The following is a 23,658-nucleotide window of genomic DNA, read 5'->3' as shown; positions in this document are numbered from 1 at the left end:
CAGGGACCAATCCGGCGACAGGCACCCGTTGGACCTTGTCTTTCAGCAATGACATCACGCTAGTCTAATTACTGTATCGCCGGCCAGCTCACCACCAGCTCCAGTCCCTATTCCACTGTCTGCTTCAGCAACAATACCCATACCTTACATTGCATAGTGACGGGCCGGCAACCCCAGTAACCCGACCCGCTTCCACGCACTCCCATGGCAACTCCGCGTCCGACCACGCCCGCTGGGCCATACCAGAGCATACCAACTCCTCAAGACCCCGCACACCTCAACAGAGGCTATGGAGCTGCGTCACATCTCGGTGTCGAGACCAACGACTTCGCAGTAAACCATGGAGAAGAGACTTTATCCTTGTCACAAACCCCGAATCGACAACACTCCCAACGAGCCGGCCGTTTCGAAGAGGACTTCGATGCCCGCACAAGGGGATCGTCGGTGCTTGCAGATGGTGACTTCCCGCGGCGGTCCGTTTCCCGGGCCTCCTCCTTGAACCGGGGCTCTGCGCCTGCGCGGACTGGTACCCTGAAGAAACGCAACTCGGTGAAACGGAGTGGGAGCTTGAAGCGCAGCGGAAGCCGCCGTAGCATGCATGCGGGGAGCATCCGAGGCGTGAGCATCGATGACGATGATCAGGGGAACGAACACAACAGCGTCTTCTATACACCGGTGCCTACATCAGGATCTCCGACGGACATTCTGGCAAACCGCTTTCAAGGTAAGTTGGACACGCGTTACATCCAACGCCGACTGCGGCTGACAGTGCAATATAGCATGGCGCAAGCTTCTAAAGGACCTCATCACCTACTTCCGTGAGGTCTCACTTTCTTACGAGCATCGTGCGAAGGCCACTCTCAAGGTCTCCAATCTGATCAACAACACCGTACCACCCTCCGTTTTCATGACCGAGGGTGGCTTGAATGACGCAAGCCGCCTGCTAAGAGACTTCCACAGTCAAGCCATTACAGAGGCAAATAAAGCCAGAGATATCATGAATGAAGTCATTAATCAGCTGAGCGGGCTCAGATCGGATCTGGGTCAGAAGATTAAGGAGATCAAATCCCTTTCCGGTGATTTCAAAAACTCAGTAGAGAAGGAGAAGGAGACGACGAGGAAATGCGTTGCAGCCCTTGGGGAGGCCTTGTCACTGGTAGATACGGATCCAGCTGCTATTGCTGGAAAAGGGGACCCGTATGTGGTGCGGCTCGGTGTCGATCGCCAGGTTGAACGACAAATTGATGAGGAGAATTATCTTCACCGGGTATGTCCGCCAATCACTGCACTTCAACAGATTGCTGACCATCCCTAGGCATACCTCAATCTGGAAAACTCGGGCAGGGAGCTTGAGTCTATTGTGGTGGGCGAGATACAGAAAGCTTATAATGCGTTAGCAAGCATTCTGAAGCACGAAGCCGACGAGATCTACTCGACAGTTGATAGGTTGCGAGATGGACCTATTGGGATGCCGAGAGATTTTGAGTGGAACGAGTTTGTGCTCAATGATCCGCATTTCGTCAATCCCAACATTCCGTTGCGGCGGTTGGAAGACATAGAATATCCGGGAAAGCATCACCCAGCAACGACGGAAGTTCGGGCAGGAATGTTGGAGAGAAAGAGCAAATATCTCAAGAGCTATACGCCTGGGTGGTAAGTCACAGACCGCAAACACCCCTTTTACTCGGAGTGACTCACATCTATCAGGTACGTGTTGTCACCCACTCATCTTCACGAGTTCAAGTCAGCGGACCGTATATACACCCAGCCTCCTGTCATGTCGTTGTATCTGCCAGACCAGAAGCTCGGATCCCATTCACAGCCTGGCAGCTCCTCTCATAAATTTGCACTGAAAGGCAGGCAAACTGGATCAATGCACCGTGGTCACACTTGGGTCTTCCGTGCCGAGACTTACGACACCATGTTGGCTTGGTATGAGGACATCAAGAGTTTGACTGAGAAGAGCGGAGAAGAGCGCAACGCATTCGTGCGCCGCCATGCAAGAAGCGCCAGCCAAGGAAGTGCTCGCTCTGTAAGCACCGATGGCGGGCTTGAGGAGGACGAAGCCGATCGAGTTCCCTATGCCAGCAAGTCCGTGTCAGAAGTGGAAGCAAAAGAAGAAGCCCCACCACGGCCATCTCCAGGTGGGCGATTCCCAAGCGATATACAAGTCCAACGTAACTTACAAGCACCTCTTCCCCCGTCTAGTGGCAGCTCAGAAGTGGGTAATGATTTGACCACTGTGGCTGGCGGCCTGAACCAAGCCGGATATCCCGACCCCTACCAAGCAACGAGTTACGACCCCGCCAGCAGCTATCAACACCAGCATCATCATCAGTATGCTTCGGCCACGGCTAACATTGACGACCAACAACAGCAGCAAGGGTTTACTCCTTATGCGCCAGGTACCCCGAGCCACAATGCCAGAACACAATTCTCGTACAACACACAGCCTCAACACTCTACGGCACAGCCTCAGCCCCCTCAGGATTTCAAACCCGTCCCAAGCAGTGGCATCGCCGCCGCCCAAACAGCTTATGATGCCGATCTTTCACCGATTGAGCGCCACAATAGCGCTTACGGTGATAGGATGACTCCCGTTGCAGGTGGTGCAGCAGCGGGTGCATTGGGCGTAGCGGCCTACAATCAGCAGTTCGAAGCCCAGGATGCTCACCTGCAACCTCCTGCCACTGGCACCGGAAGCGCACCAATGCCACTGAGGGCAGATTCTAGCGAGGCACCCATTCCCGTCTCCGCGCCCACGGGTTCAGAAACTGGACAGTCGTCAGCTGAGACGCCTGTCACTGAGTTATCGGAGTCGACCTATGGAGGGTCGCTCGAGAAGGAGCGGGTATTTCCCGCGGTGATGAGACAGAAGACTGATTTGAGCGTCAGTGATCTACATGTGCCAGGAGAATACCCCAGGATACCCAGGAAGTGAGCAGGAGCGGTTATCGTGTATTTCGTTTTATTGAATTTTCCATTCGTGTGCTGTTCTCTGTATTATCGATGCTTTGGGCCGTATGCCCTGCCTTGCTAGGAGATGAACAAGTGCAGCTACTTCCAGTACTTCCTCAAATCTCGTTCGGCGGTCTTGGTATCCCAGCGGTAAAGAGGCACGTGTATGCTTTTGCAGCTACCGTTGTCCGGACCCAGCGACGCCCAGCATACGGATGAGATTAGCCACCTTTCAACGGCAATGAAGACGACCGTAGTTGTTGGATACCAAAAGTTTTGGTGGATGCTGGGGCGAGTGGTAATTTGAAGTCGTGCATTCCCGCGCTTATCTTGTGCAATGTTTGATATGTACAGTACAGTCTCCCGCCGCCATCCTTCACATCCTCTAGATATTCTGCTTGATCGGGGCTAAACCAGTCAATGGTTTGTCGAGGAGGCGGTAGAAAAGTATACTCACGATCTAAGATGGGCGCAGGCAAGTTGCGTTCGTACTTGCTCCCTGTGCGTGGTTAACCCCGGACATTCCGTCGGCCATTGCAAGTCCGCAATCATACCTCCAGGGGCCGTAGGTGGGCGATACGGATCAGGATGTTTCCACTCCTCCAATATCCGTTCAGTTTCCTTAATCAGAGCCTACAATGGCAACATCAGCCATAGTTCCAATCCCCCAATTCCTGATGCGTCGTCATACCCTCTGCTGGCGCGGTTCTGTGACGTGCTTCTGCGCCTCGAAAAGCTCGCGAATATACATGGCCTGGCCCCGCCAGAGATACCTGTGGACACACCAGTCGAGGGAGAGCTTCAATGAACGCCGATACAGGCGGCTGTCAGTGGGAATTAGCAGGGAGGGCGGGAGGAGACCGGGCGAGGGCGGACGGACAGGACTTGGGCTTTCGACGCCATGGCCAGCTGCAGTATGGCGGCTCGAGGTAAACCGCGTGTTTTCTGCGTCGGCGCGCGTCGATTCGGGGTCTCAATGCGGCGGAGGGGTGGAATGGCAGTTGGGAGACGTCGTTTCGCTGAATGTGGAGCAAGCTGATGAGGCGCGGCTTGGCAAACGCAGGCCCGGTCATGGCGCTCTGACGTTTTCCGGTTGGAGGGAAAGGGCAAGTTCTCGGGCTACAACTCATCTCTCCTCATAATTGCCTCAACCTCCCTGGTTACGCGCCCTCCCTTCGTCGGTCGCTCAATTCGTCGAGACGAGTGCTGTTCGCCTGCCTCCACTTACGTCGATTGACTGGTTGCACAAAATGTCGAGCCAGCAGTGTCTGAGACGCCTTGCGGCTTCGTCATTACCGATACGATCGCATCCCGTTCTCCGAGCGTCCCGCATAGCTTCATGTCGCGTTGCAACGCGGAATTACAGTGCTGTGACGAGGGCCACCTCGTCGGGGCTTCTTAGCCAGGCATCGAGGTGGGCGTTACTGTTGATGGAGGTTTCTATGCAAAGCTAACTGCTATCAAGGAGACCCACACAGCTTGCAACATGTCGCCTCCCTTTCATCACACCCTCGCGCGGCTATGGTCTGTCTACACTCTCCAGCTAAGAAGGATTACAATTGCTAACTGCCGGTTGCAGCGGACACGATTGTCAAGGTGCCGCAGATGGCCGAGTCGATAACCGAGGGAACGTTGAAACAGTGGTCAAAACGTGAGGAGCTTCCATTATCCCGGAATTGAGGACAACGGATCAGATTGCGTGCTAACATTGTCTAACAGAGGTCGGCGACCATGTTGAGGCAGACGAGGAGATTGCTACCATCGAGACGGACAAGGTATGTTTTTGTTGAAGGCCCCACATCCCAGCCTACTCATCGCTCTTTCAGATCGACGTGTCCGTCAACGCCCCCGAGGCCGGTATCATCAAAGAATTCCTGGTCAATGAGGAGGACACCGTCGTCGTTGGACAGGATCTGGTGAAGATGGAGTTGGGCGGTGCTGCACCCTCAGGTGGGGCCAAGGAGACTTCTGCTAAGGAGGAGCCCAAGGAGCCCGCGCCAACGGAGCAGAAGACTTCGTCGCAGCCGGAGGGAGGCCAGGAGAAGGAGAAGCCTGCGCCTCCTAAGGAGGAGCCCAAACCTGCGCCGCCGCCTAAGGAGGTGTCAAAACCCGCGCCGCCGCCGTCAAAACCCGCAAAGGAGGCCAAGGAGGCAGAGCCTAAGAAGGAGCCTGTCCCCGGGAATCGTGAGGAGCGCCGTGTATGTGTAGAATGCATCATATCCTGGGGACTTGTTGCTAATCGTCATTATAGGTCAAGATGAACCGCATGCGCCTCCGAATCGCCGAGCGCTTGAAGCAGTCGCAGAACACCGCGGCCTCGCTGACAACCTTCAACGAGGTCGACATGTCGCAAATTATGGAGTTCCGCAAGCTGTACAAGGATGAGATACTGAAGAAGACGGGTGTGAAGCTCGGCTTTATGAGCGCCTTCTCGCGAGCCTGCGTGTTGGCCATGAAGGAGATTCCCGCCGTCAACGCCTCCATCGAGGGCCCCAACGGTGGCGACACCATCGTGTACCGCGACTACGTCGACATCTCGGTCGCTGTGGCCACGGAGAAGGGTCTCGTCACCCCTGTTGTCCGCAATGCCGAGTCCCTGGATATGATTGGCATTGAGAAGGCCATCGCGGACCTCGGGAAGAAGGCTCGCGACGGCAAGCTCACGATTGAGGATATGGCTGGTGGGACTTTCACGATCAGCAACGGAGGCGTCTTCGGCTCGCTGATGGGGACCCCCATTATCAATTTGCCGCAGACCGCCGTGCTGGGCCTTCATGCGATCAAGGATAAGCCGGTTGTGGTGAATGGGGAGATTAAGATCAGGCCTGTAAGTTTATAATTCTCCCGTTGCTTGGATATCTTGATGCTAACAGGTGACAGATGATGTACCTCGCCCTCACGTACGACCACCGGCTGCTCGACGGAAGGGAGGCCGTCACGTTCCTGATCAGAGTCAAGGAGTTCATCGAGGATCCGCGCAAAATGCTCCTTGCCTAGAAGAAATACCTGACAGCTCCTTTGTCCTGATATGAGTTTATTACCTTTTCCAAACGATTGCTCTATTTGTCGTCCGTCTGTTTCTTGTGCATTTTTGTGGCGGAGATGGGGATCAATCTGTACATGTGTGCATGTTAAGCTAAGAAGCCTGGCATGGTATTGGGATGGTTGAGTGTGGTTGGGAGGAGATGGTTTTGCATGTACGATTAACGCGTTGGCGTGAGTGGTGAGCACTGCGGAGAGCGGTGGAGGAGGCAGGGAGCGTGTGGTTGTGTAGCGTGGGAGAGTAGGAAGTCGAATAAAAATCTTCTCTTTTGCCATTTAATCGATTGGGTGTTGCATACGTTTCTTTCGGTGCGTGCTTTGTGACTCGTTGAATGAATTCTGCGGTCTTGGTGGCGTGTGTTCTTGAAGTTCGTGGTGGAGCTAGTCGGGGATGGCTTCTAGTTTGATGCCATGCTCGGGCGGGATGGGGTGTTGTTGAAGAATATGGGCATACCTCTAAGTCGTTTGTATAGCAATGCTCGAAGTAGAAAGCCGTTATGAGAAGCACTGGTTCAGCGTTGCGGTTGGAGGGTGCGTGGTTGAGGCGGAGAACATATCTAGCCGTGATGAAAGCGTGCCAAACGCCAATCGGGAAGGCAATACACAACCACGAAGTGCCCGGATCTATTCTCTGAATTGACTTTTGTATTATTTGAACCTGGTAATTACTTTCCTTTCCTCCGGTAGGCATTTCGACAGCGCCGAATTTCTCCGCCACCTCGTCTTGTTCCTGAAAGTCCTATAGGTGATATATGCGAACAAAAGACTTAACGGTAAATCGACATTAAATCACCAGCAACCAGCTATTCCATAAATCCGCACGAAAATTCGGTGGTGGATATTTCCATGGCATCTAAATTTATTGCAATCAAAAAAAGTTCGAAAAAATTGATGTGGTGTTGCAGGAGGCGGACATGGGGTGGGAGTGCGAAGTTGCCGGGTAGCCCCAAATGCCTGGTAGATGGACATGGCGGCATTGCAGCGAAATGAGGGAAGAACGGGAAAACCGATCCAAATAGCGTTTCTATTACGAATGCTTTAATTTGAAGGTATGTATGTAGTATACACTCTATAAGAGCACAGAGCAGTAGTCAATTGCCACACTCTATCTATCCTAATTGGATCATCTCCGTGCAGCTATGCAGCTCGACCGCTCCAGTGTATCACAGTAAAAAGACACACGATGTGCCCTTTGGATATTAATATTCCTGAATACTGATAGGACCACAATCTTTGTTCTTTTCACAAGAGATAATTGCACAGTTCACTGCTGGTGCACTAGCATTTGCTCCCGTGTAAGGTGGGGAGGACAACTTCACGCATAGCCAGAGTGGGGATGACGTCAGATTGGCGCCACAGTGGAATCGAAGGGCCTCAAAACAAACTCCATATTTCGCTCGTCTAGACGACCCAGATAATCCGATTTGAACGGCGTCAGATCTTCAAATCAAAACAGCGACCCCATGTCGCTAGATATGTTAGTGAAGGGATCCAGGGACAAGCCATAGCAGCGCACAAAGCCGCCGAAACCGCAAACCAGAATCGTCAACAACATCCTAGTCAGCAATCCACTCAAACCATCACTTGCATGCAAAAGGCCAGAAAATTGAAGTATATCGCTTAATTCAAGCTCGTGATATCACCCTTTATCCGGATGTAATATACAGCCCAGGTATCGCAAACCCCTGAGCAGTAAAGCCGTGAACCCAGGAACCCAGACCGAACCCCATTATCATTGCAGAAAAAAATTCAACCCAGAACCGCCGCGCCGAAGAACAGAAGAGAGACACGCGTCTACAACTCCATCGAGCTGGTGGGCTTGCCGCCCTTGGTGGCTGTCTTCTTGGGCAGAAGGTCTGGAAAAAATAGTCAGCAAAAGCGATCAGATTCTGGGAAACAGACGACGTACTCTGGTGGATGTTGGGAAGAACACCACCCTGGGCGATGGTGACGTGGCCGAGCAGCTTGTTCAACTCCTCGTCGTTCCGGATGGCGAGCTGGAGATGGCGGGGAATGATACGGGTCTTCTTGTTGTCACGGGCGGCGTTGCCAGCCAACTCGAGGATTTCTGCGGCGAGGTACTCCAGGACGGCAGCGAGGTAGACGGGAGCACCAGCACCGACACGCTGAGCGTAGTTGCCCTTGCGGAGTAGACGGTGGACACGACCGACAGGGAAGGCGAGACCGGCCTTGGAGGAACGGCTGTGAAACCAGAGTCAGAATATGAAGCTCAAAAGAGCAAAGGGGTTGGAAACGTAATATGAAAATAGCAAAAAGGTAAAAGACCAAAGACCAAAGCAAAAGACGCGTCCGATAGACCAAAACAAACGCGTCAAAGACGCGAGACCAAAACAAAAGACCTGAGTCATCCAAGTAGAAGGAGGGAAACATACGATTGAGCGCTGCTCTTGGAGCCAGAGGCCTTGCCGCCAGATTTGCCGCCAGTCATTTTGAAGAAGTGGGAGTTGAAGTTTAGAGATGCGGTTGCGATGGAGATGGAAAGGCGAGCTGAGAGCGATGGACGCTGCGCGATGGGTTGTTTGAAGGGCGGTTTGGATGTGGATGGAGAAGAGAGAGAGAGGGAGAGGACTGTGGGCGGGGGGCGGGCGCTCCTTATGAAGGGCCCGGCGGCGTGTTGTGGTGCGCGAGATCAACTCAGCGGCGCTAGCGTGCCCAGAGCTGCGCCTGCCGCGTTGGGGGGCAGAGAATTGGAAGGTGCGCGCGCGTGCGCTCGGACCAACAGGGCAGGCGCAACCCAGGATCACAACAGCGAGCGCGCGCCATTCAAATAGCGCGCCAGAGCCCGCCCGCCGTCGTCTCCTTCTTCTCCATCTTTCCTCCCACAACCGCAACCCATCGCCGCCCATCGCCAGCCAGCTCTGCTCATCCAACTTGCAGCTCCATTCCAGTCTCACCACCTATCCACATCAATTCCCATCTCCAACACCCACTCCAAAATGCCTCCCAAAGCCCAGAAGACTCCCACCACCGGCGGCAAGGCCCCCGCTGGCAAGGCTCCCGCTGAGAAGAAGGAGGCCGGAAAGAAGACTGCCGCTCCCTCTGGCGACAAGAAGAAGCGCACCAAGTCCAGGAAGGAGACGTACTCCAGCTACATCTACAAGGGTGAGTTTGCGCCATCTGCACTGCCAACTGAGTTTGGTTTGAAGCGCGCTTTCAAAGCGCGTCTTCTTCCGAGTCATTTCCGGCCCCTCTTACCTACTTCTATCATCGCCTCACCCAGAGTTCATTGCTGACGCGTCTTTTGTGCAGTTCTCAAGCAGGTGCATCCCGACACTGGTATCTCCAACCGCGCCATGAGCATCCTGAACTCCTTCGTCAACGGTATGTCGCGTCCATTGTCTCATTGATTTGGAATCCAAAGCTAACCTCTTTCATCAGACATCTTCGAGCGCGTCGCCACCGAGGCCTCCAAGCTTGCTGCCTACAACAAGAAGTCCACCATCTCGTCACGCGAAATCCAGACCTCGTATGTTTTGCCTCCACTTACCTCATCCGCTTCTGTCCGCTAATTCCGTTGACAGTGTCCGCCTGATCCTGCCGGGTGAGCTCGCCAAGCACGCCGTCTCCGAGGGCACCAAGGCCGTCACCAAGTACTCTTCCTCCACCAAATAGATTGGCTAGTTGGGTCACGGGGGTCGGGGGGTTTCTTCCACTTGGGTTTCTCTTTCCATGGACGACGTTATCTGAAACGTCTGTGGATGATGGGTTTACGGGGTGACGGTGTTCTGGGTCATTTTAATGCGATCATGGGACGGTTTGCTTGTTCTGTCGGGAAGCGCGACCTTTTACCAGCGTCTTTCTGGCTTCGGATGTCGAATATCGGGTGTAAATCATACCACCGCTGAAGGCAAATGAATCATCTTCAAATTCATGCTTGGGCTTTTTCCTGCTTGCTTTATGTGATGTATTGCTTGATTCAGCTCTTTTGTATTCAACACTACAATGGCAGAGATGCGGCAACGAGTTTCACGAACTGACGCTTCGCAGTTACCGTCTTCCATTTGGATCATCACGGGCCACTCATTTTGAATTATTTGATGACCTCTTGTAGAGGAGAAAGCGGTAGTGATGGAATCATTGCGAGCAAATAATGATGGTGTGTGGACGCGTTCCTGTGTGTGCAAACACTGCCCACATATGCATGTCCCGAATAATCATAGATGCCCAAGCGGAATCCAATATCGAAAGCATTGCAAACAGTGTATCCGGGAGGTTCCCCCCTCCCCTCCCCAAAGAAATGCAGAAGAGCGCCGAAGCCGGGTGTACCTGTTCCTGTCCAAAGCCATCCAAGACGCCGCCCAATCCATCAAGCATTTCCAGTCGCGGGAGCTAGTGACATGCATGCTGAGCACAGTGGGTCTTCATGGAAAGTCTTCAAGAGAATGACTCCCGAATCCTCTTGAACCAAAGAAGCCTTCCTTCCGCCGCCGCCCCCCCCCCCCCCCCCCCCCGGAGGCTGCCCCTACAGTCCCGCCCTCTCCTCCTCCTTCTCCACCACCACTTCCCCTTCCTCATCCTCCCCTTCACTCCTCTCATCCCAGCTCTCCACCTCGTCCACCGCCTCCGCCCTCTCCTTCCCCCTGCCCTCTCCCGCTGCTCCCCCACCCATGACCCTCACGATACTCTTCCCCTGCACCGCAACGACCTTCTCCTTCCAATCCTCATAGTCGGCTTCGTCCTTGACGAGGAAAGCGATCAGCATCGACGGATCCATGTCGCGGATGTCCAAGGCGCGGAGACGCCGCGTGTGGCATGAGAGCACGTCTTCTTGCGAGTAGCACAAGGGAGTGGCGTGGTAGGGGAGGGCGGGGCGGGTGGTGTGGGGGTCGAGGTAGAAGAAGAGGGTGCCTTGTGTGCCGATGAAGTAGTGCGAGGCCGAGGGGCGGCCGCTGGAAGGGATGTTAGTACCAAGCTCCATGTTTTATAGATAGGAAGAAGGAAGAAGAGGGGAACACGACGACTCACCCGGCTATACCGACTGATTGCCGCAGTTGCAGCGACGCTTTCAGCGCCTCCCAGTACACCTGCGTGATTTTGTCGATGCCCAACCTCGTCCCCACGAGGATGAGCGTCGGTTGGAACTTGCCCTCCGCATCCAGTGCCACTTTCTTGACATCATCGTCGTACACATCTGTGTTGTCTCCGGAGATGTAGACACGCAGTCCGGCGTCCTTGTACTCGTGGACGAGATCCTGGATGCAGCGCGCTGCTGCGGAGGGGCCGAACCACTCCCCCGGATACTTCCCGCAGACGGCAGCGCCGTGGGCAACGAAGCGGTGGATGGAGAAGGGGGCGCGCGGGTCATCGGCAAAGAGGGATATGATGGCTCGGTCGTCGGTCGAGGGGGTGGAGTCGGTAATTCTCCAGTCTACACAAGTCAGCATTGATAGGCCTGTGAGTTCATGACTACAAAATAACACACCGCGTCCTAATCTAAGCTCCAACAAGGCATTCGCAAGTATACACTGCGCACTCCTGATCATGCACCCGAAGCCCGTATCCGTTGTAAACGCATTTTGGGCCAACGTCTGCATCCTTACCCGGAAACTCATCGCAGCCGCCGCCCGGGGATCCAAGCTCTTCTTGATGGGCGGGAAGCCGGAGCGATACGTCATCCATATCCGCGACTCGAAATCGTCCAGGAACGCACACGGCCAGTCGCCGTATTGCCTAGGGTCTGCGCCGTTGGGGGATTCTTTGCGGTCACCTTCGTCGGTGCTGGTGCGGATCCAGCTGTCGTCTTCGGTGGTGGGGTTGGAGCGGGCGGGAGGCGAGGCAATGTCGTTGCTTGTATCCAAGGCGGACGTGGTAGAGGGAGTGGTTGCGGTTGGGGTGGCAGACGACGACTTACGGCGAGCACTGCGGCGGAGAGGATCGTAGCGGCGTCCGAGACACCAGATAGGATCGTCGGAGGTGCATGATGGGAGAGGATCGTAGAAGGTGCGCACGAGGTTCCGGCCCACGCGGCCCAGGTCGTCCATGATGAAGTTGGGGAGTGGTGGTCGGGTGTGTGGGACCGGCCACTTGAGGGAGTGGAAGCTTAGGCAGAGGGACTGTGGTGGGAGAGGTACAGTGGTTGCTTGTGGCGGGGGTGATGACGAGACGCAGGGTACATCACATCCCAGAGACACACACACGGCTGCGAGTCTAAGATGGGGTTGTGGAAATGGCGGGCTCAGTGAGGCCGACTGGAATTGTACGTACGGAGTACGGGAGGTGTTGATGGCGTAGGGGAGAGGTGCTCAGTGAGCGGCTGCGGTTCGACGCGGGGAAGCAGGTGTGGCTGGCGTGTGACGTTGCTTCGCCGAGCGTGTGGCGGTGCAGTAAGGGATATTTACGATGGGATAGATTGCATAGTGATACAGGCTCGAGCATCTACACAGGACAGGACGCATAGACCTTATTATCAAATAGTCAACTGGATTTCCATCATACTCACTGCACCAACAAGCTTGCTTGCATTTGACAGCTTCGTGCCTTCCGTTCAGAGTCATTAGCACCGCCACAGTTTCCCGACATGACAGCCCCACTAAAGTTGCTCAGAGGCAAACCACTCCACGTCCACGCCCACGCCCACACCCTATCCTTTGTGCACGCCACCGTCCAGTCACTCTTTTTTACCCTTTCATTTCTAGGGACATCGCGACGGCAACACCATGGGTCGCAAACGCGGGGCCAAGGACACCTTCAAGAACTCTAGGGGGAGCAAAGGCAAAGGCAACGGCAACACGCCTCGCCGCCACCAGCACCGCGGAGCCTCCAATGGGTTTGGCAGATATGACGGAGGAGACGATGAAGGCATGCATTACATACTGTCTGCCCGTTTGCTCTGCTAATCCTCCCTTCAGGCGGTCTCTTCTCCCTCAAAGACGAAGCTCTCTGGGCTGCAAACCATCGCAGCAACGCCTTCACAGCCGGCAAGAAGCTGCGCTTTCTCAAAGTGGAATTCGTGAGCGCCGGCCAGCTCGAGGGTACCATACCTGAGAACCTCCTCCAGAAGAAGCCCGAGCCCCCTTCGGCATCGCCTGGCCCCGCCGATGCGATGGCAAACATGGAGATCCGCAGTGCCTCCCCTTCCCCTTCGCCTTCCCATTCCGGTTCGAGTTCTGGCGACGAGGAAGTCATTGTTTTCAGAGGCCGCGCCAATCTGTCACCCGCACAACCGGTCCGTCCCCAACGGTCTTCGGGCAAATCTACACCGGATGTAGTCAGCAAGGAGGGTACCCGCTCGACACATCTTAGTGGAGCAAGCGCTTCTGATTCTGCTACCTCGGTGGCTCCCGCTACCTCTACGGCCGAGCGCGAAGTCCCCTCCACCCACATACAAGTTGCCGAGGTTGCGGAGGTCACTATTGAGACGGTTGAGCCTGGTCCGGAGCCTACTGAAGCACAGGAAGAAGCGGATTCAGATTCAGATGCCGAGAGCGTTGTCAGAGATGGCTTTGAGAAACGACTTGGTGGGAAATCTCCCTGGATGATCAACACCACCCCGTGGGAGTCAAGAAGCAAGCCCGGGATCGGATGGCTTCCGGTTGATGACAGGCCGGGTATGGAGTCATTCGTCCGCGGCGACGTGGATCCGAGGGACGCAGCTATGGAGGACTATATGGAGAACATACGGAAGGACCTGGAGCTTGACCCATCTCTCACTTTCGGTCGGCGGGATTTGGACCTAGTCTCCGATGATGACCAAGTCGAAGACGAGATTGCCGAGGCCTCTGACGTCTCTCTGTACCTGGAGTATTCTGATGATCTCTCTGGTGGCGGGAGCGATGGTGATGAAGGCACCGATGCGGAGGAAGGAGAGGAGGAAGACGAGGATGAGGTTGACATGGACGACGAAAAGATCGCAAGGATTCTCCAGAAGCAGGAAGAGCTAGGCCTAGGCTCCGACGAAATTCTTCTTGATGATGCCGACTTTTTCAGCGGCCCTGTGGGGGAGCCAGCTTACGAGATTGATCGGCCAACAAACAGGAAGCAACGGCGTACGATGAATCATAAGAAACGCGCCCAAGCAACCTTCCCTTCGGCCTCTGCACTGGCTGACGCCCTCGACATGGACCCATACAATGGCTTCGACGTCATGGATACCGAGCGCCCATCCCTGAAACCAAAGAAGAAAGGCCGCCGCGGTCAACCCCCTCCTGAGCTCTCCGATGATGACCTGAACGAACAGCTCCAAGCTACCTGGGAGCGAGACCGAGCCAAGAAACGCCTTAAGAAGGCGGAGCGTGAAGAGCTGAGGAAGCTGGGCTTGTTGGGCCGGAAGGGCAAAGCTCCCGATCTCAGTGTCAAATACGCCGGCGGTCACACCCTCGAAGACATTGTCGAAGAGATCCGCGAATGGATGTTCTCCGAGCGCGAACAGTTATCTCTGCCGCCCATGGAGGCTGGTCGTCGCGCCGTTGTCCACCAGATGGTCAATCAAATCGGCGTCAGTTCCAGGTCTCGCGGCTCCGGAGCAGATAGGTTCACCGTGCTGTCCAAAACTATCCGTACGAAGAGGGTGGAGGATTCCTTCTTTGACGCTCTCATTCAGCACAAGGGCTATAGAGCCCGTTTCCACTTCGCATCTTCCTCCCGCCGCGGCGTCAAAAACGGTACACCGCGTCAAGGTGTCGGCGGCGGCGGTCGGCCTGGTTTCATGTACCGTGAGGGCGAGCTGGTCGGTGCTAGGGCCCCGGAGCTGGGTCCTGAGAACAAGGGACATGCGTTGCTGGAGAAGATGGGCTGGACCAAGGGCATGGCACTCGGGGCGGTGGACAATAAGGGCATCTTGCAGCCGATTGCGCATGCGGTGAAGATGGGCAAGGCTGGGTTGGGCTAGAGTGGCGATCCGGCTGGCAACGTGGCGGTCTCGGTGGAGGGACCGGAGAGGACGAAACTTCGAGGAAGACTGCGAGCTCTTGGAAGCATCTTAATTAAGCGCATGCGGCAGCGAGTAGGCAGAGACGGTCGTCGGTGGTCGTCGGTCGAGACCGTGGCAGGGTTGGGTTTCGCCGTATTTGCGTGGATCTGTGAAGGGGTAGGGAGATGTCTGCGTTCAGTCGGGCTGCATTGCTCTCTCGTCTTCTTCACCTTCTTTCCATGGACTGCGTGTACGATATGTCATATTTCCCGGCGTTTCCAGCATGTCGGCAAGCTCTCGTCGGCGTCTTCTTCGCATGGAGGCGCATTCTTCACTCGAGCATTTCTTTGCTTTTTTTTTTTCTCAGGGCAGTTGATTGCGAAGCGCCTCTCGTTGTCGCTTTCGCTTTTGCTTTGTCCCCTGGAGTTGTGGATGGGGAGTAAAACTCAACACTGGGCTTGATCTTAGCGTGGGATATGGCGTCGCCGCATGAAGGGCAGGCAGGTAGTAGTCGAGAATAGAATATGAGTGATATTGTCAACTGGTTTCTCGCCGTGACTTTGGAGGTGATGTACTTCCGTCTCTGTGTCGTGAGTTTGTACGCTCCCGAGTCGGGTAGCTGGTGGTGGGTGGTAGTGAATCTGCTCGTGGTCTCTATGCCAGTCGCCTCCTTCACGCTTCCTATGTCGATGTCACGGCGGGTTCTGGGTGATATGAGACTTGTTGTTGGGTTCTAGAGACAGGTATTACCGTTTAATGCTTCATTGGGTCGTTCTGGCTTCCTGAGATTTATCGCGGTGACCCTCTCAGATCCTTTGATAAACTTCGTATTTTCCGAGCGCGAGATAGAGCAGGAAATTGAAAATTATCCAATTCGGAACTGGAAACTAGTACTTTCGCCTATGAAGATAAATGGAATAGAGAGCTAGTATAAATGAAAGCTATATACTGCTGAATATGGACGTGCATGACGTGGTGTTGGATTTAATGAAGAAATGAGTGAGGTGTGAAGTTGCCGGGTAGCTTCTTTTGTGTGCCTCTGGCGTCGCCTCTCGACATGAACGAACCAAATATTCAGGTACCCTCTGCCTCGTGAGGCGGCACTGAGTACGAGTCCCAAGCCACATAGCTAGAAGAATTTATGATATTCAAAACGAGAAGCGACTTGAGATGATCCAATTGACCTTGATCACAGTACCCAAGAGCTGTCAAGTATGTAAATATGCTCAGCCAATCGCTGTAATGAGCTCACGCAACGAGTAGGAAGATGGATATGTCATGACATGGCGTCGTATGCATTGCTTCGTATATCAAGCCGCGCGTTATTAGAGCCTCAGTAACTGACGCTCTATTCGGTATTCACCACAGGCAGGTCGAGGAGAATATTGCAATCGTGCCTTCGACCCGCGATCCGTCAAACCCTCCCGTAGCCCATCCTGCCCAAGTCCCTATCCAGCGTCCCAGATCCCAGAACCAGAACCCATGCAAAATGAATTCCCTAACCCTTAACCAAACGCCAGACAAATGCAACTAGACCCCTTCATCTCAGTTCCTCTTGGATCTCTTGGATCTCTTGGATCTCTTGGATCTCTTGGAAACCCCCCTCACTCCTTCCTTTCTCCCTCTCTTCCCCTCGGACAAACCCTCCCCTCACCCACCCCTCTCGCCAAACTCCTTGGCCCAATCCTCATACTGCTTCAAACCTTCACGACTCACGCTGGGCCGGATCGTCAGCAGGCTCGCCTCGAAGTCCTCGAAGCGGATCGGGCGGATCTCGTCGGGCCGCAGCTCGAGCACCTTCTCGCCCAGGCTGCGCAGCGGGCCCATGGCCGCGTCTTTGGCTAGGGCCGTGATGTCCGAGCCTGAGAAGCCTACAGGACATGCAGATTAGCTCCGAATCCCACATAAACGAACTGAGAATACAAGAGCGAAGGTGAACAACGAACAGCGAAACATATACGTACCCTCCGTAACCGCCACCAACCTCTCCATCTCCGCCTCGCCAATCTCATGCTTCTGGCAACTCAACAACCGCTCCAACTGCCGCTTCCTCACCCACGCCTCGGGCAGCGGGATATACTGCCTGCGCACGAACCGCCTCCTCGCCGCATCATCAATCGCCCACGGCAGATTCGTCGCCGCGAGCACCAACACGCGACTCGCGTCCCCCCTCTCCCTCTCCTTCTCACTACTGCCACTACTACTCGAGACCTCGCGCCCCGCCGCCGCCCGCGCGAGATCGGACCACTGGATCAGAAACTCCGTCTTGATGCGCCGCGTGGCCTCGTGCTCGCCCGCCCCGGACCGAGACGAGAGGAGCGAATCAATCTCGTCGACGAAGATGATAGACGGCGCCAGCATCCTCGCCAGCGCGAACAGCGCCCGCACCAACTTCTCGCTCTCCCCCAGGTACTTGCTCGTCAGGCTGCTAGCCGAGATGGCGAAGAAGGTCGATTTGGACTCCGTGGCCACGGCGCGCGCGAGCATCGTCTTGCCCGTCCCCGGGGGCCCGAAGAGTAGCATCCCCCGCGCGGGTTCGCGGAGGCCCATGAAGAGGTCCGGTCGCAGGAACGGGTACACGACCGTCTCTTTGAGCGCCAGCTTGGCCACTTCGAGGCCCGCGATGTCGTCCCAGTGGACCTCGTCGCCGTGGATGACAATCTCGTTGAGGAGTTGGCGGGCGGCGGATTCGTCGACGCCGCGCGGGAGGTTCTTCATGATGTGGCGGGTGCGTTCGTGCCATTCGTCGGATTCGGTTTCTGACGACCCGGCGGAGGAGGCTGCGTCGTCTGGCGTGCGGGTCTCGGGGAGTTTAGCCCGCACGGTGTTCTTCCTCGGTCGTGCTTTTGCTCGTCTTTGAGGTGGTTGTTGGGTTGCTCGCTGCGTTTCTTCATTCTCCTTTGCGTCGACTGCTACGACTTCCAATGGAGGTTGAGCGTTTGTCGGCGTACGTATTCGATTCTTGTGTGTCAGGGGCGGATAATTCGTCTTTAGACTTGATTGAGAACTATGAGACGGTTTCCTCTCTGACCGAAGGTCACTGAACGATTGTGCGGCAGCTGCTGATGCAAACACACTGGGGGAATGTTGCGCTGACCTCGCTCTATCTAGCGAATGTCGGGACCTTATATCTTGTGTAGTGGAGATTGGTACAGACTCGCTGCTGCCCCCACTCTCCTGGCAAGTCGGACGCCCCGTCTTATAATGAGCGGAACTGCTGAAGGCCAAAGTCGCAGCTTTCGCGGCAACCGGAGGTCGAGATGAAGAAGAGCTGGGGACCCGGTGATTCGAGGGCCTGCCAGTAGGCTCTTTCCGCAACGTCCGTAGCATACGCACTTTCTTCTCCGGCGAGGGAGTCCGCGCGTCCATACGGGACGTGCTCGGCGCGGGGGACAGTGAATGCTGGCTCGAGGACCGAGGATGTGGCCGCGCCTGTGCTTCTGAAGGCTCCGAAGTCCTTCGCGGAGGCAGGGGCGGCCTGGAGAGATCTGAATAGGTGACGGCAGGTACCGTTCCTCCCCCCAGCCCGGATTCAGTGATGCTCTCGTCGAGAGGGAATCCAGCCTCGCCTGCCTCCTCCCGGCTCTGCTGGAGAGCCTCTAGCAGATCCACCCGTTCGCGGCATTGTAGTTCTAGTTCGCGCAATGACTCGTGTAGGGCACGGTCGGTCTCCGTGGTAGGCAGGGAGTGGGACGCGGTGCTGTGGGTCGTGTTGTACTGGTGGATGCGGTTGAGAGCACTTCTCCATGAGCGCAGCGCTTCCGCCTCGTTGTTCTACATGGCAAGCATCGTAAGCAATTGTCCCGCAGAGATGCAGACGAGATCCGAGGCGCACCTGGCTTTCAAAGTAGACGGCTGTGGAGCATGTGAAGAAGCAGTCATCGTATGTCTTCTGAAGCGCGCTCGACGCGCTCGGGCGCATCGTACAAGCCACTCTGCGCGAATCTGGTGCAATTCAGGAATGCGGGAGACTACCGGTACCTGGATGTGCGTCTGAAAGCCTCGAGTTAGATTAAAAGATTTTGAGGTGTGCCTTCTGCATGGGTATCGCTACTTGGTTATCTAGGGGTTCCCGCAAGCGCTGCGACAGAGATTGGAGCGTGACGTAGCGCCGCTTGCTGCTGTTCACCCCCCATCCATCTTCCATCTATGAATACCAGAGGATGCACGGCGCATAACAGCGGGATATAGCAACACAAACTCCTTGGTAGACGGATACAGCTGTAATCGAGTTATTACAGCTCCGATATTGTCGTATGATACAATTGTGCGGGTGCGCCCCCCCATACAGTACTTGCTTCTCCTCGATGGGATGCACGAAATCTCCCTCCAATGGCGCCAAACACGCTGCCATGAGTATACAACGGAAAAAGGAAGGAAACAACGTAGTAAGCCGCTGCATGCCTACTGGCGCCGGAAACACCACGCCTGCTCTAAATGCCAAAATATTGCGTTAGAGGCCCATTCGAAATCCCCCTCTTTTTCGTGACCCGTCTATCCGCACACACATGACCCAAGCCCCATGCCGCACTTCGGCCAGGCCAAGGCACAGGGCAACTCAAATCTCGTCTGTACTTTCTGATCGTAAAGGGCGAGGTTACCTGCCCTCGCCTCGCGCGATGAAAAAGGCTTTAGCCATCTCGTATGCGGACCTTTGAAATTTGTTTGTTAGCCAGACCGAGCAAGCGCACACGGTCCTTGGGACCTGACTTACCAGCAGATGGCGGTGCTGGGCATGGTGGTTATTATTCTAGGCTTCAGTCCGCGGAAAAACCCCTTGTAGCCCTCTCGCCGATGGATAAGCTTCGCTGCCTCCCAAAGGCCAGAGACGTTTCGCAGCTCTGCTTCAGTCGCATTCCCTCGTGTCTGCAAAAGCGTCTTGATCACGTCCAGCGGCGTCGTCAAACCCGCGGCGAATCCTCCCGCCAAACCACCAGCAGTGCAGTGTGTAGTGGGGTCGTACCGTCCCGTCGGGTTGATGACCTTGGAGATGGACTCGTAGGCCATGAATTGTAGTGCCGTGAACGGCACAGTCATGCAGAGGGTGGTAGGATAGGAAACATAGAAGGCCGAGATGCCCTCGGTGCGGAACACTTCGCGCGCACAGTGAGGAACCGACTTGTAGACGGAGCCCTGTAACTGCATGCGCTGTTTAATAACTGCTTCAGGTCAGCGCGATTCTGCAGGCGCAAGCATTTGCGTAGCTTACCGTCGAACGGGTTCATGAGCGCGTCGCTCGTGATGGTGGCTGCGGCTCCACTGGCAGCTGAGAAGGGTTAGCAAGAGGGAATCTGTCCACAACAGAGAATTCACGCACCAGCTGCAAGCGGATGGTGCTCCTCATGCCCGCCCTCATTTCCACCCAGTGCGTGTTTTACTGCTTCGTAAGATGCAAAATAAACGGCGTGCGCGGGCCCTGTATAGCATCTCGTTAATCCACCTGTCCCCTCGCGTGAGACGTGAAGTACACACCGGCCCCGAGCACGACGCTGGACAAGCCCCTCCATAACGTCCTGAAGCCTTCTACTCTGGTAATTGTGACCATGGCATTGGAAACACCCGTGTACACGGCGGTCGGCGACGGGTTGACGACTTGCATGCGCGTCTATCATTCAGGTCAGTTAGGCCTCTGGAAGCGATACTGAAGCGGGAAAGAAGCGGCGCACCTTCAGCAGGTCGATTGGATACATGACTGAATGTTCCTGCTCATTCATCAATGACTGGGCGAGTCTCAATGCGCTGGGTAGCTCGTACCGCGATGCCGGCGAAAGCGCCTGCCATCATATTGGCCGTGAGCGAAAAGTTAGACGGCAGCGACTCATAGCTGGGGTTGCGGTCAGCAAAGCCGTCTCGAGTCCTCATGAGGGGGGAGCTGTACTCGTGCTCTTCATCGACTGGGATGTGCACATTGGTGGCCATCAATCCACCGCGCTCCGGCGATGCGAGTGCCAGCTTTGCTTGAGAGATGGACGGCGGATCTGATAAGGATAATAAGACACTTGAGGCGGGACTACCGGGGGTCCTAAGCTATCAGGTGCAGCAGGTGGAATGGCGTGAGATCTGATAACTCAAAAGTGGGAAGAGGTGAGCGCCGCTTGGTATCTTTAGACTGACGAGGCAAGTCTGGTGAAGGATGAAAGCAAAAGTTGGGTCTTGGCATCATCGCGGAGACTTTTTTGGGAGCGACATCGAGCCGAGCCGACCGACGGCGTGGTGAGAGAGTGCTTCTACAGACCATTCTCCACGGCAACCTCGGACTACTCGAAGCCATTAGAATAGTATACGCCGCCTAAGATATAGTATCCTTATTCATGGCCTCTCAAGTGCATATAATCGCCAGCGAGCGCTTCTTCTCTTCTTCAACGCGGGGCTTCCGCGGAACGCATCACGAGAATGTTTCACCCATAAGCCGTGGGACAGTGACTTCTCAAGCGGAAGACTGTTGACCACGCGCATGGACTCTAGGAGGTGCAATAGTCGGTGGGAAGCTGTCCTCAAGGAAATGGAGAGCGATCACACCGTCCGACGTCGGAGGTCAGCAGCACCCGCTGGGCTTGGAACCGCGGAGATGTGATAACTCTCACTGTTCGTGGTCGAGAAGGTCAACGCTCTTCTCAATATCTAGGTGCTCCTCCCCTCATCTGACACAGCGCAGCGCCGTCTATATCTAATACATGGCGGAAAATAATCTCTCCTTCCCTTCACGCTTGTGCGAGGACCCTGGGTATCATGTCGGCAGCGGGGCATGGCGCAAACAGCCGGATGAAAAGAAGACGAGTTTCAACAGTCACACCTCTTGTACCATCTAGGAAAACTGACAACGTCCCGGATGTTGTTCACCCCAGATAGGTAACACAGGAGACGGTCGAAGCCGAGCCCGAATCCGCCGTGTGGGACGCTGCCGTAACGCCGGAGATCCACGTACCATTGTAGTGGCCCGTCTTCCGTCTCTGGTTCGCCATCCGCCGGCACCGAGCGTCGAAGACCATGCTCCTCCATGGATTGAAGAAGTTCCGGAAGCCGGTGTTCACGCATCGATCCTCCAGCTAGTTCGCATACTTCCGGGACGAGGAGATCGAAACATGCAACCGTGGGTGCAGGTTGTTGCCCGGGCCCCGACTCAGCGGAAGGTGACATGTAAAATGGCTTGATGTTGCGTGGGTAGTCAGTCACAAAGACTGGCCCATTTTGTCCGACCTTCTCAGCCAGGAATCGTTCATGCTCAGTCTGTAGGCCGTCCTCAAAAGCGGGGGCGAAGCCAAACTGCGCCTCTCCCTGCGTCACTGCATCCTTTAGGTGCTGTATAGCTTCGGCATAGGTGATGCGTGGCCAAGGTCCGTTGATTAGGCTCTGCCACCGTTGTGCGAGGAGGTTGTGTCCACCGGGTGTATCCTCCTCCGTATCACGCCCCCGGCCATCGAGAAGCTCTTTTCCAACGGCTGATTCCCGAAGTTCCTGTGCAGTGTGGCGCAACATGCCCTCCACCACGTCCATGACGTCGTTCATGTCATCAACGAAGGCTAACTCGGCCTCCAGCATGTAGAATTCGCTCAGATGGCGCGTGGTATCGCTCCGTTCTGCTCGGAATGTTGGCGACAAGGTCCATACCTTCCCTACAGATTGTGCAAGCGCCTCCAAATGCAGTTGGGCGGAAACAGTCAGGTATTTGGGCGATTGGAAAAAGTGGTCTTCGGCCTCTTGTGGTTGTCCTTTGCTCGAGTGAGCGGCGCCAGACGCAGCTGCCGGGGCCACGGTGAAGACTTCACCAGCGCCTTCGCAATCGGATGATGTGATGATTGGTGGGTGTACTTGGATAAAGTCGTGCTTTGAAAAGTAGTTTGTCAATCCAGCGCAGACCTGTGACCTAAGCCGTAAAAGCAACGAGTTGAATGGGAGACGGGAGCGCAGGTGAGGCAGCGTGCGAAGGAACTCGTTTGTGTGGTATTTCTTTTGCAAAGGGTTGGTCTAGCGCCACATTGAATGCCCGTCAGCCGTGTTTGCGATACGTATATGGCTGGAGGAAGACTTACAGCAGCATCATTCGGACCGAGGACGCGGACGCTGTTGGCTTGGAGCTCATGCGACTGTTCTTGACCAGGTGAGGGTACCCATTGACCTGTAATGGCGACTGCTGCACCCGTAGAAAGACTGATGGGTTGAGACGACGTCAACAATGTTCTGAGTCCTTTTAACAGTGAAAGAGGACTGACCCGCTGGCTTGTTGTGGGGCGAGGACAACCTGCACAGTCTGTGAGGACGAACCGTCCCCTACAGCCGCAAAGGCAACACGCTTTTGCTTGCGAACCGAGCGTACGAAGCCATGCAGGGTCACCGTCTCACTGGCGGGAGACGACTGCTGCGCGGTGTGGCTCAACAAAGCCGAGATAGACCGCGGCGTGAAGGTGGAGCTCCATCGCACCTTGTAGGGGCGGTGTGCCGGCAGTGGAAGAGCGGTCAGTCGCAGGCGCAGGAGAGGCCGTGTCATTGACACCGCGGAACAGAATACGGAATGCGTGATTGCAGCAGACACATGGTGGGAGGTGAAGTGAAGTTTGACGCGACGGGAGCTAAAAACCGGGGCCGTGGAAGCAGCTTACCGGTTGGCCAGGGATGTGTTTCTTGGCGTTTGCCCATCGCTGCACCCGCGGGAGCTATACTCTTTGTGGTAATTCTCGGACGGAGGAGCGCACGCGAGTGGACGTCAACCGCACCAGAAAACTACACTTCCTCGTTGCCTCATGTCCTTGCACTCTGTATCATCATAGCACTGTGCCACGCGTGCGCCCCGA

The 23,658-nt window shown here is 55.4% G+C and overlaps 10 protein-coding genes across 10 annotated transcripts; 5 read left to right on the top strand and 5 right to left on the bottom strand.

The window, feature by feature from the left end:
* The first annotated feature begins 57 nt into the window (after positions 1-57).
* EI97DRAFT_431612 (uncharacterized protein) lies at positions 58-3,281 on the top strand. Its single transcript, XM_033797981.1, has 4 exons — positions 58-724; positions 780-1,267; positions 1,316-1,653; positions 1,708-3,281. Exons 1-4 carry the CDS (start codon positions 205-207, stop codon positions 2,939-2,941), a joined length of 2,580 nt encoding a protein of 859 aa, XP_033655921.1. The 5' UTR covers positions 58-204; the 3' UTR covers positions 2,942-3,281.
* Positions 3,282-3,343: 62 nt separating this feature from the next.
* On the bottom strand, positions 3,344-3,861 carry EI97DRAFT_456790 (uncharacterized protein; the record flags this gene model as incomplete). Its single annotated transcript, XM_033800762.1, has 5 exons — positions 3,344-3,366; positions 3,416-3,457; positions 3,513-3,591; positions 3,650-3,782; positions 3,839-3,861. 5 exons carry the CDS (start codon positions 3,859-3,861, stop codon positions 3,344-3,346), a joined length of 300 nt encoding a protein of 99 aa, XP_033655920.1.
* A 293-nt stretch (positions 3,862-4,154) lies between these two features.
* Positions 4,155-6,284, top strand: EI97DRAFT_431611 (dihydrolipoamide succinyltransferase). The gene is made up of 7 exons (XM_033797980.1): positions 4,155-4,372; positions 4,424-4,482; positions 4,538-4,609; positions 4,678-4,733; positions 4,785-5,156; positions 5,210-5,785; positions 5,839-6,284. Exons 1-7 carry the CDS (start codon positions 4,209-4,211, stop codon positions 5,953-5,955), a joined length of 1,416 nt encoding a protein of 471 aa, XP_033655919.1. The 5' UTR covers positions 4,155-4,208; the 3' UTR covers positions 5,956-6,284.
* Positions 6,285-7,698: 1,414 nt separating this feature from the next.
* On the bottom strand, positions 7,699-8,617 carry EI97DRAFT_394721 (histone H2A). The gene is made up of 3 exons (XM_033796309.1): positions 8,394-8,617; positions 7,910-8,202; positions 7,699-7,856 (listed from the first exon to the last, which is right to left on the bottom strand). Exons 1-3 carry the CDS (start codon positions 8,447-8,449, stop codon positions 7,795-7,797), a joined length of 411 nt encoding a protein of 136 aa, XP_033655918.1. The 5' UTR covers positions 8,450-8,617; the 3' UTR covers positions 7,699-7,794.
* Positions 8,618-8,915: 298 nt separating this feature from the next.
* On the top strand, positions 8,916-9,844 carry EI97DRAFT_431610 (histone-fold-containing protein). Its single transcript, XM_033797979.1, has 4 exons — positions 8,916-9,123; positions 9,271-9,342; positions 9,400-9,487; positions 9,543-9,844. The coding sequence occupies exons 1-4, from the start codon at positions 8,958-8,960 to the stop codon at positions 9,631-9,633; spliced, it is 417 nt and encodes a 138-aa protein (XP_033655917.1). The 5' UTR covers positions 8,916-8,957; the 3' UTR covers positions 9,634-9,844.
* Positions 9,845-10,483: 639 nt separating this feature from the next.
* On the bottom strand, positions 10,484-12,368 carry EI97DRAFT_414857 (autophagy-related protein-like protein 4; the record flags this gene model as incomplete). Its single annotated transcript, XM_033796838.1, has 3 exons — positions 11,444-12,368; positions 10,987-11,389; positions 10,484-10,910 (listed from the first exon to the last, which is right to left on the bottom strand). Exons 1-3 carry the CDS (start codon positions 12,000-12,002, stop codon positions 10,484-10,486), a joined length of 1,389 nt encoding a protein of 462 aa, XP_033655916.1. The 5' UTR covers positions 12,003-12,368.
* An 11-nt stretch (positions 12,369-12,379) lies between these two features.
* EI97DRAFT_251630 (uncharacterized protein) lies at positions 12,380-14,951 on the top strand. The gene is made up of 2 exons (XM_033794153.1): positions 12,380-12,819; positions 12,870-14,951. Exons 1-2 carry the CDS (start codon positions 12,678-12,680, stop codon positions 14,846-14,848), a joined length of 2,121 nt encoding a protein of 706 aa, XP_033655915.1. The 5' UTR covers positions 12,380-12,677; the 3' UTR covers positions 14,849-14,951.
* Positions 14,952-15,410, top strand: EI97DRAFT_251616 (uncharacterized protein). The gene has a single exon (XM_033794152.1). It carries the CDS (start codon positions 15,055-15,057, stop codon positions 15,310-15,312), a length of 258 nt encoding a protein of 85 aa, XP_033655914.1. The 5' UTR covers positions 14,952-15,054; the 3' UTR covers positions 15,313-15,410.
* A 727-nt stretch (positions 15,411-16,137) lies between these two features.
* On the bottom strand, positions 16,138-18,912 carry EI97DRAFT_431607 (AAA-domain-containing protein). The gene is made up of 3 exons (XM_033797978.1): positions 18,705-18,912; positions 16,834-18,643; positions 16,138-16,740 (listed from the first exon to the last, which is right to left on the bottom strand). The coding sequence occupies exons 1-3, from the start codon at positions 18,789-18,791 to the stop codon at positions 16,520-16,522; spliced, it is 2,118 nt and encodes a 705-aa protein (XP_033655913.1). The 5' UTR covers positions 18,792-18,912; the 3' UTR covers positions 16,138-16,519.
* A 554-nt stretch (positions 18,913-19,466) lies between these two features.
* EI97DRAFT_373435 (asparaginyl-tRNA synthetase) lies at positions 19,467-23,354 on the bottom strand (the record flags this gene model as incomplete). Its single annotated transcript, XM_033795402.1, has 10 exons — positions 19,467-19,521; positions 19,584-20,031; positions 20,079-20,135; positions 20,187-20,285; positions 20,342-20,474; positions 20,536-20,571; positions 20,624-20,693; positions 21,795-22,834; positions 22,900-23,017; positions 23,080-23,354. The coding sequence occupies 10 exons, from the start codon at positions 23,352-23,354 to the stop codon at positions 19,467-19,469; spliced, it is 2,331 nt and encodes a 776-aa protein (XP_033655912.1).
* Positions 23,355-23,658: the final 304 nt, after the last annotated feature.

The sequence above is a fragment of the Westerdykella ornata genome (assembly GCF_010094085.1).
Source record: "Westerdykella ornata strain CBS 379.55 unplaced genomic scaffold EI97scaffold_5, whole genome shotgun sequence".
Lineage (NCBI taxonomy): Eukaryota > Fungi > Ascomycota > Dothideomycetes > Pleosporales > Sporormiaceae > Westerdykella > Westerdykella ornata.
The sequence above is the reverse complement of the archived record's forward strand: the minus strand, read 5'-3'. Positions and strand labels throughout refer to the sequence as shown.

Excerpts from the sequence above, each read along its gene's own strand:
- EI97DRAFT_431612 (XM_033797981.1), top strand. The coding sequence starts at position 205 with ATGGCAACTCCGCGTCCGACCACGCCCGCTGGGCCATACCAGAGCATA. Across the intron at positions 725-779 it reads TCTGGCAAACCGCTTTCAAG|CATGGCGCAAGCTTCTAAAG; the intron begins GTAAGTTGGACA and ends AGTGCAATATAG. Across the intron at positions 1,654-1,707 it reads AAGAGCTATACGCCTGGGTG|GTACGTGTTGTCACCCACTC; the intron begins GTAAGTCACAGA and ends CACATCTATCAG.
- EI97DRAFT_431611 (XM_033797980.1), top strand. The coding sequence starts at position 4,209 with ATGTCGAGCCAGCAGTGTCTGAGACGCCTTGCGGCTTCGTCATTACCG. Across the intron at positions 5,157-5,209 it reads GGAATCGTGAGGAGCGCCGT|GTCAAGATGAACCGCATGCG; the intron begins GTATGTGTAGAA and ends TCGTCATTATAG. Across the intron at positions 5,786-5,838 it reads GGGAGATTAAGATCAGGCCT|ATGATGTACCTCGCCCTCAC; the intron begins GTAAGTTTATAA and ends AACAGGTGACAG.
- EI97DRAFT_394721 (XM_033796309.1), bottom strand. The coding sequence starts at position 8,449 with ATGACTGGCGGCAAATCTGGCGGCAAGGCCTCTGGCTCCAAGAGCAGC. Across the intron at positions 8,203-8,393 it reads TCCAAGAGCAGCGCTCAATC|CCGTTCCTCCAAGGCCGGTC; the intron begins GTATGTTTCCCT and ends CTGGTTTCACAG. Across the intron at positions 7,857-7,909 it reads TCTTCCCAACATCCACCAGA|ACCTTCTGCCCAAGAAGACA; the intron begins GTACGTCGTCTG and ends TATTTTTTCCAG.
- EI97DRAFT_431610 (XM_033797979.1), top strand. The coding sequence starts at position 8,958 with ATGCCTCCCAAAGCCCAGAAGACTCCCACCACCGGCGGCAAGGCCCCC. Across the intron at positions 9,124-9,270 it reads CTCCAGCTACATCTACAAGG|TTCTCAAGCAGGTGCATCCC; the intron begins GTGAGTTTGCGC and ends TCTTTTGTGCAG. Across the intron at positions 9,488-9,542 it reads TCACGCGAAATCCAGACCTC|TGTCCGCCTGATCCTGCCGG; the intron begins GTATGTTTTGCC and ends TTCCGTTGACAG.
- EI97DRAFT_251630 (XM_033794153.1), top strand. The coding sequence starts at position 12,678 with ATGGGTCGCAAACGCGGGGCCAAGGACACCTTCAAGAACTCTAGGGGG. Across the intron at positions 12,820-12,869 it reads TGACGGAGGAGACGATGAAG|GCGGTCTCTTCTCCCTCAAA; the intron begins GCATGCATTACA and ends TCCTCCCTTCAG.
- EI97DRAFT_251616 (XM_033794152.1), top strand. The coding sequence starts at position 15,055 with ATGTCTGCGTTCAGTCGGGCTGCATTGCTCTCTCGTCTTCTTCACCTT.
- EI97DRAFT_431607 (XM_033797978.1), bottom strand. The coding sequence starts at position 18,791 with ATGCGCCCGAGCGCGTCGAGCGCGCTTCAGAAGACATACGATGACTGC. Across the intron at positions 18,644-18,704 it reads CCGTCTACTTTGAAAGCCAG|AACAACGAGGCGGAAGCGCT; the intron begins GTGCGCCTCGGA and ends CTTGCCATGTAG. Across the intron at positions 16,741-16,833 it reads GTTGGTGGCGGTTACGGAGG|GCTTCTCAGGCTCGGACATC; the intron begins GTACGTATATGT and ends CATGTCCTGTAG.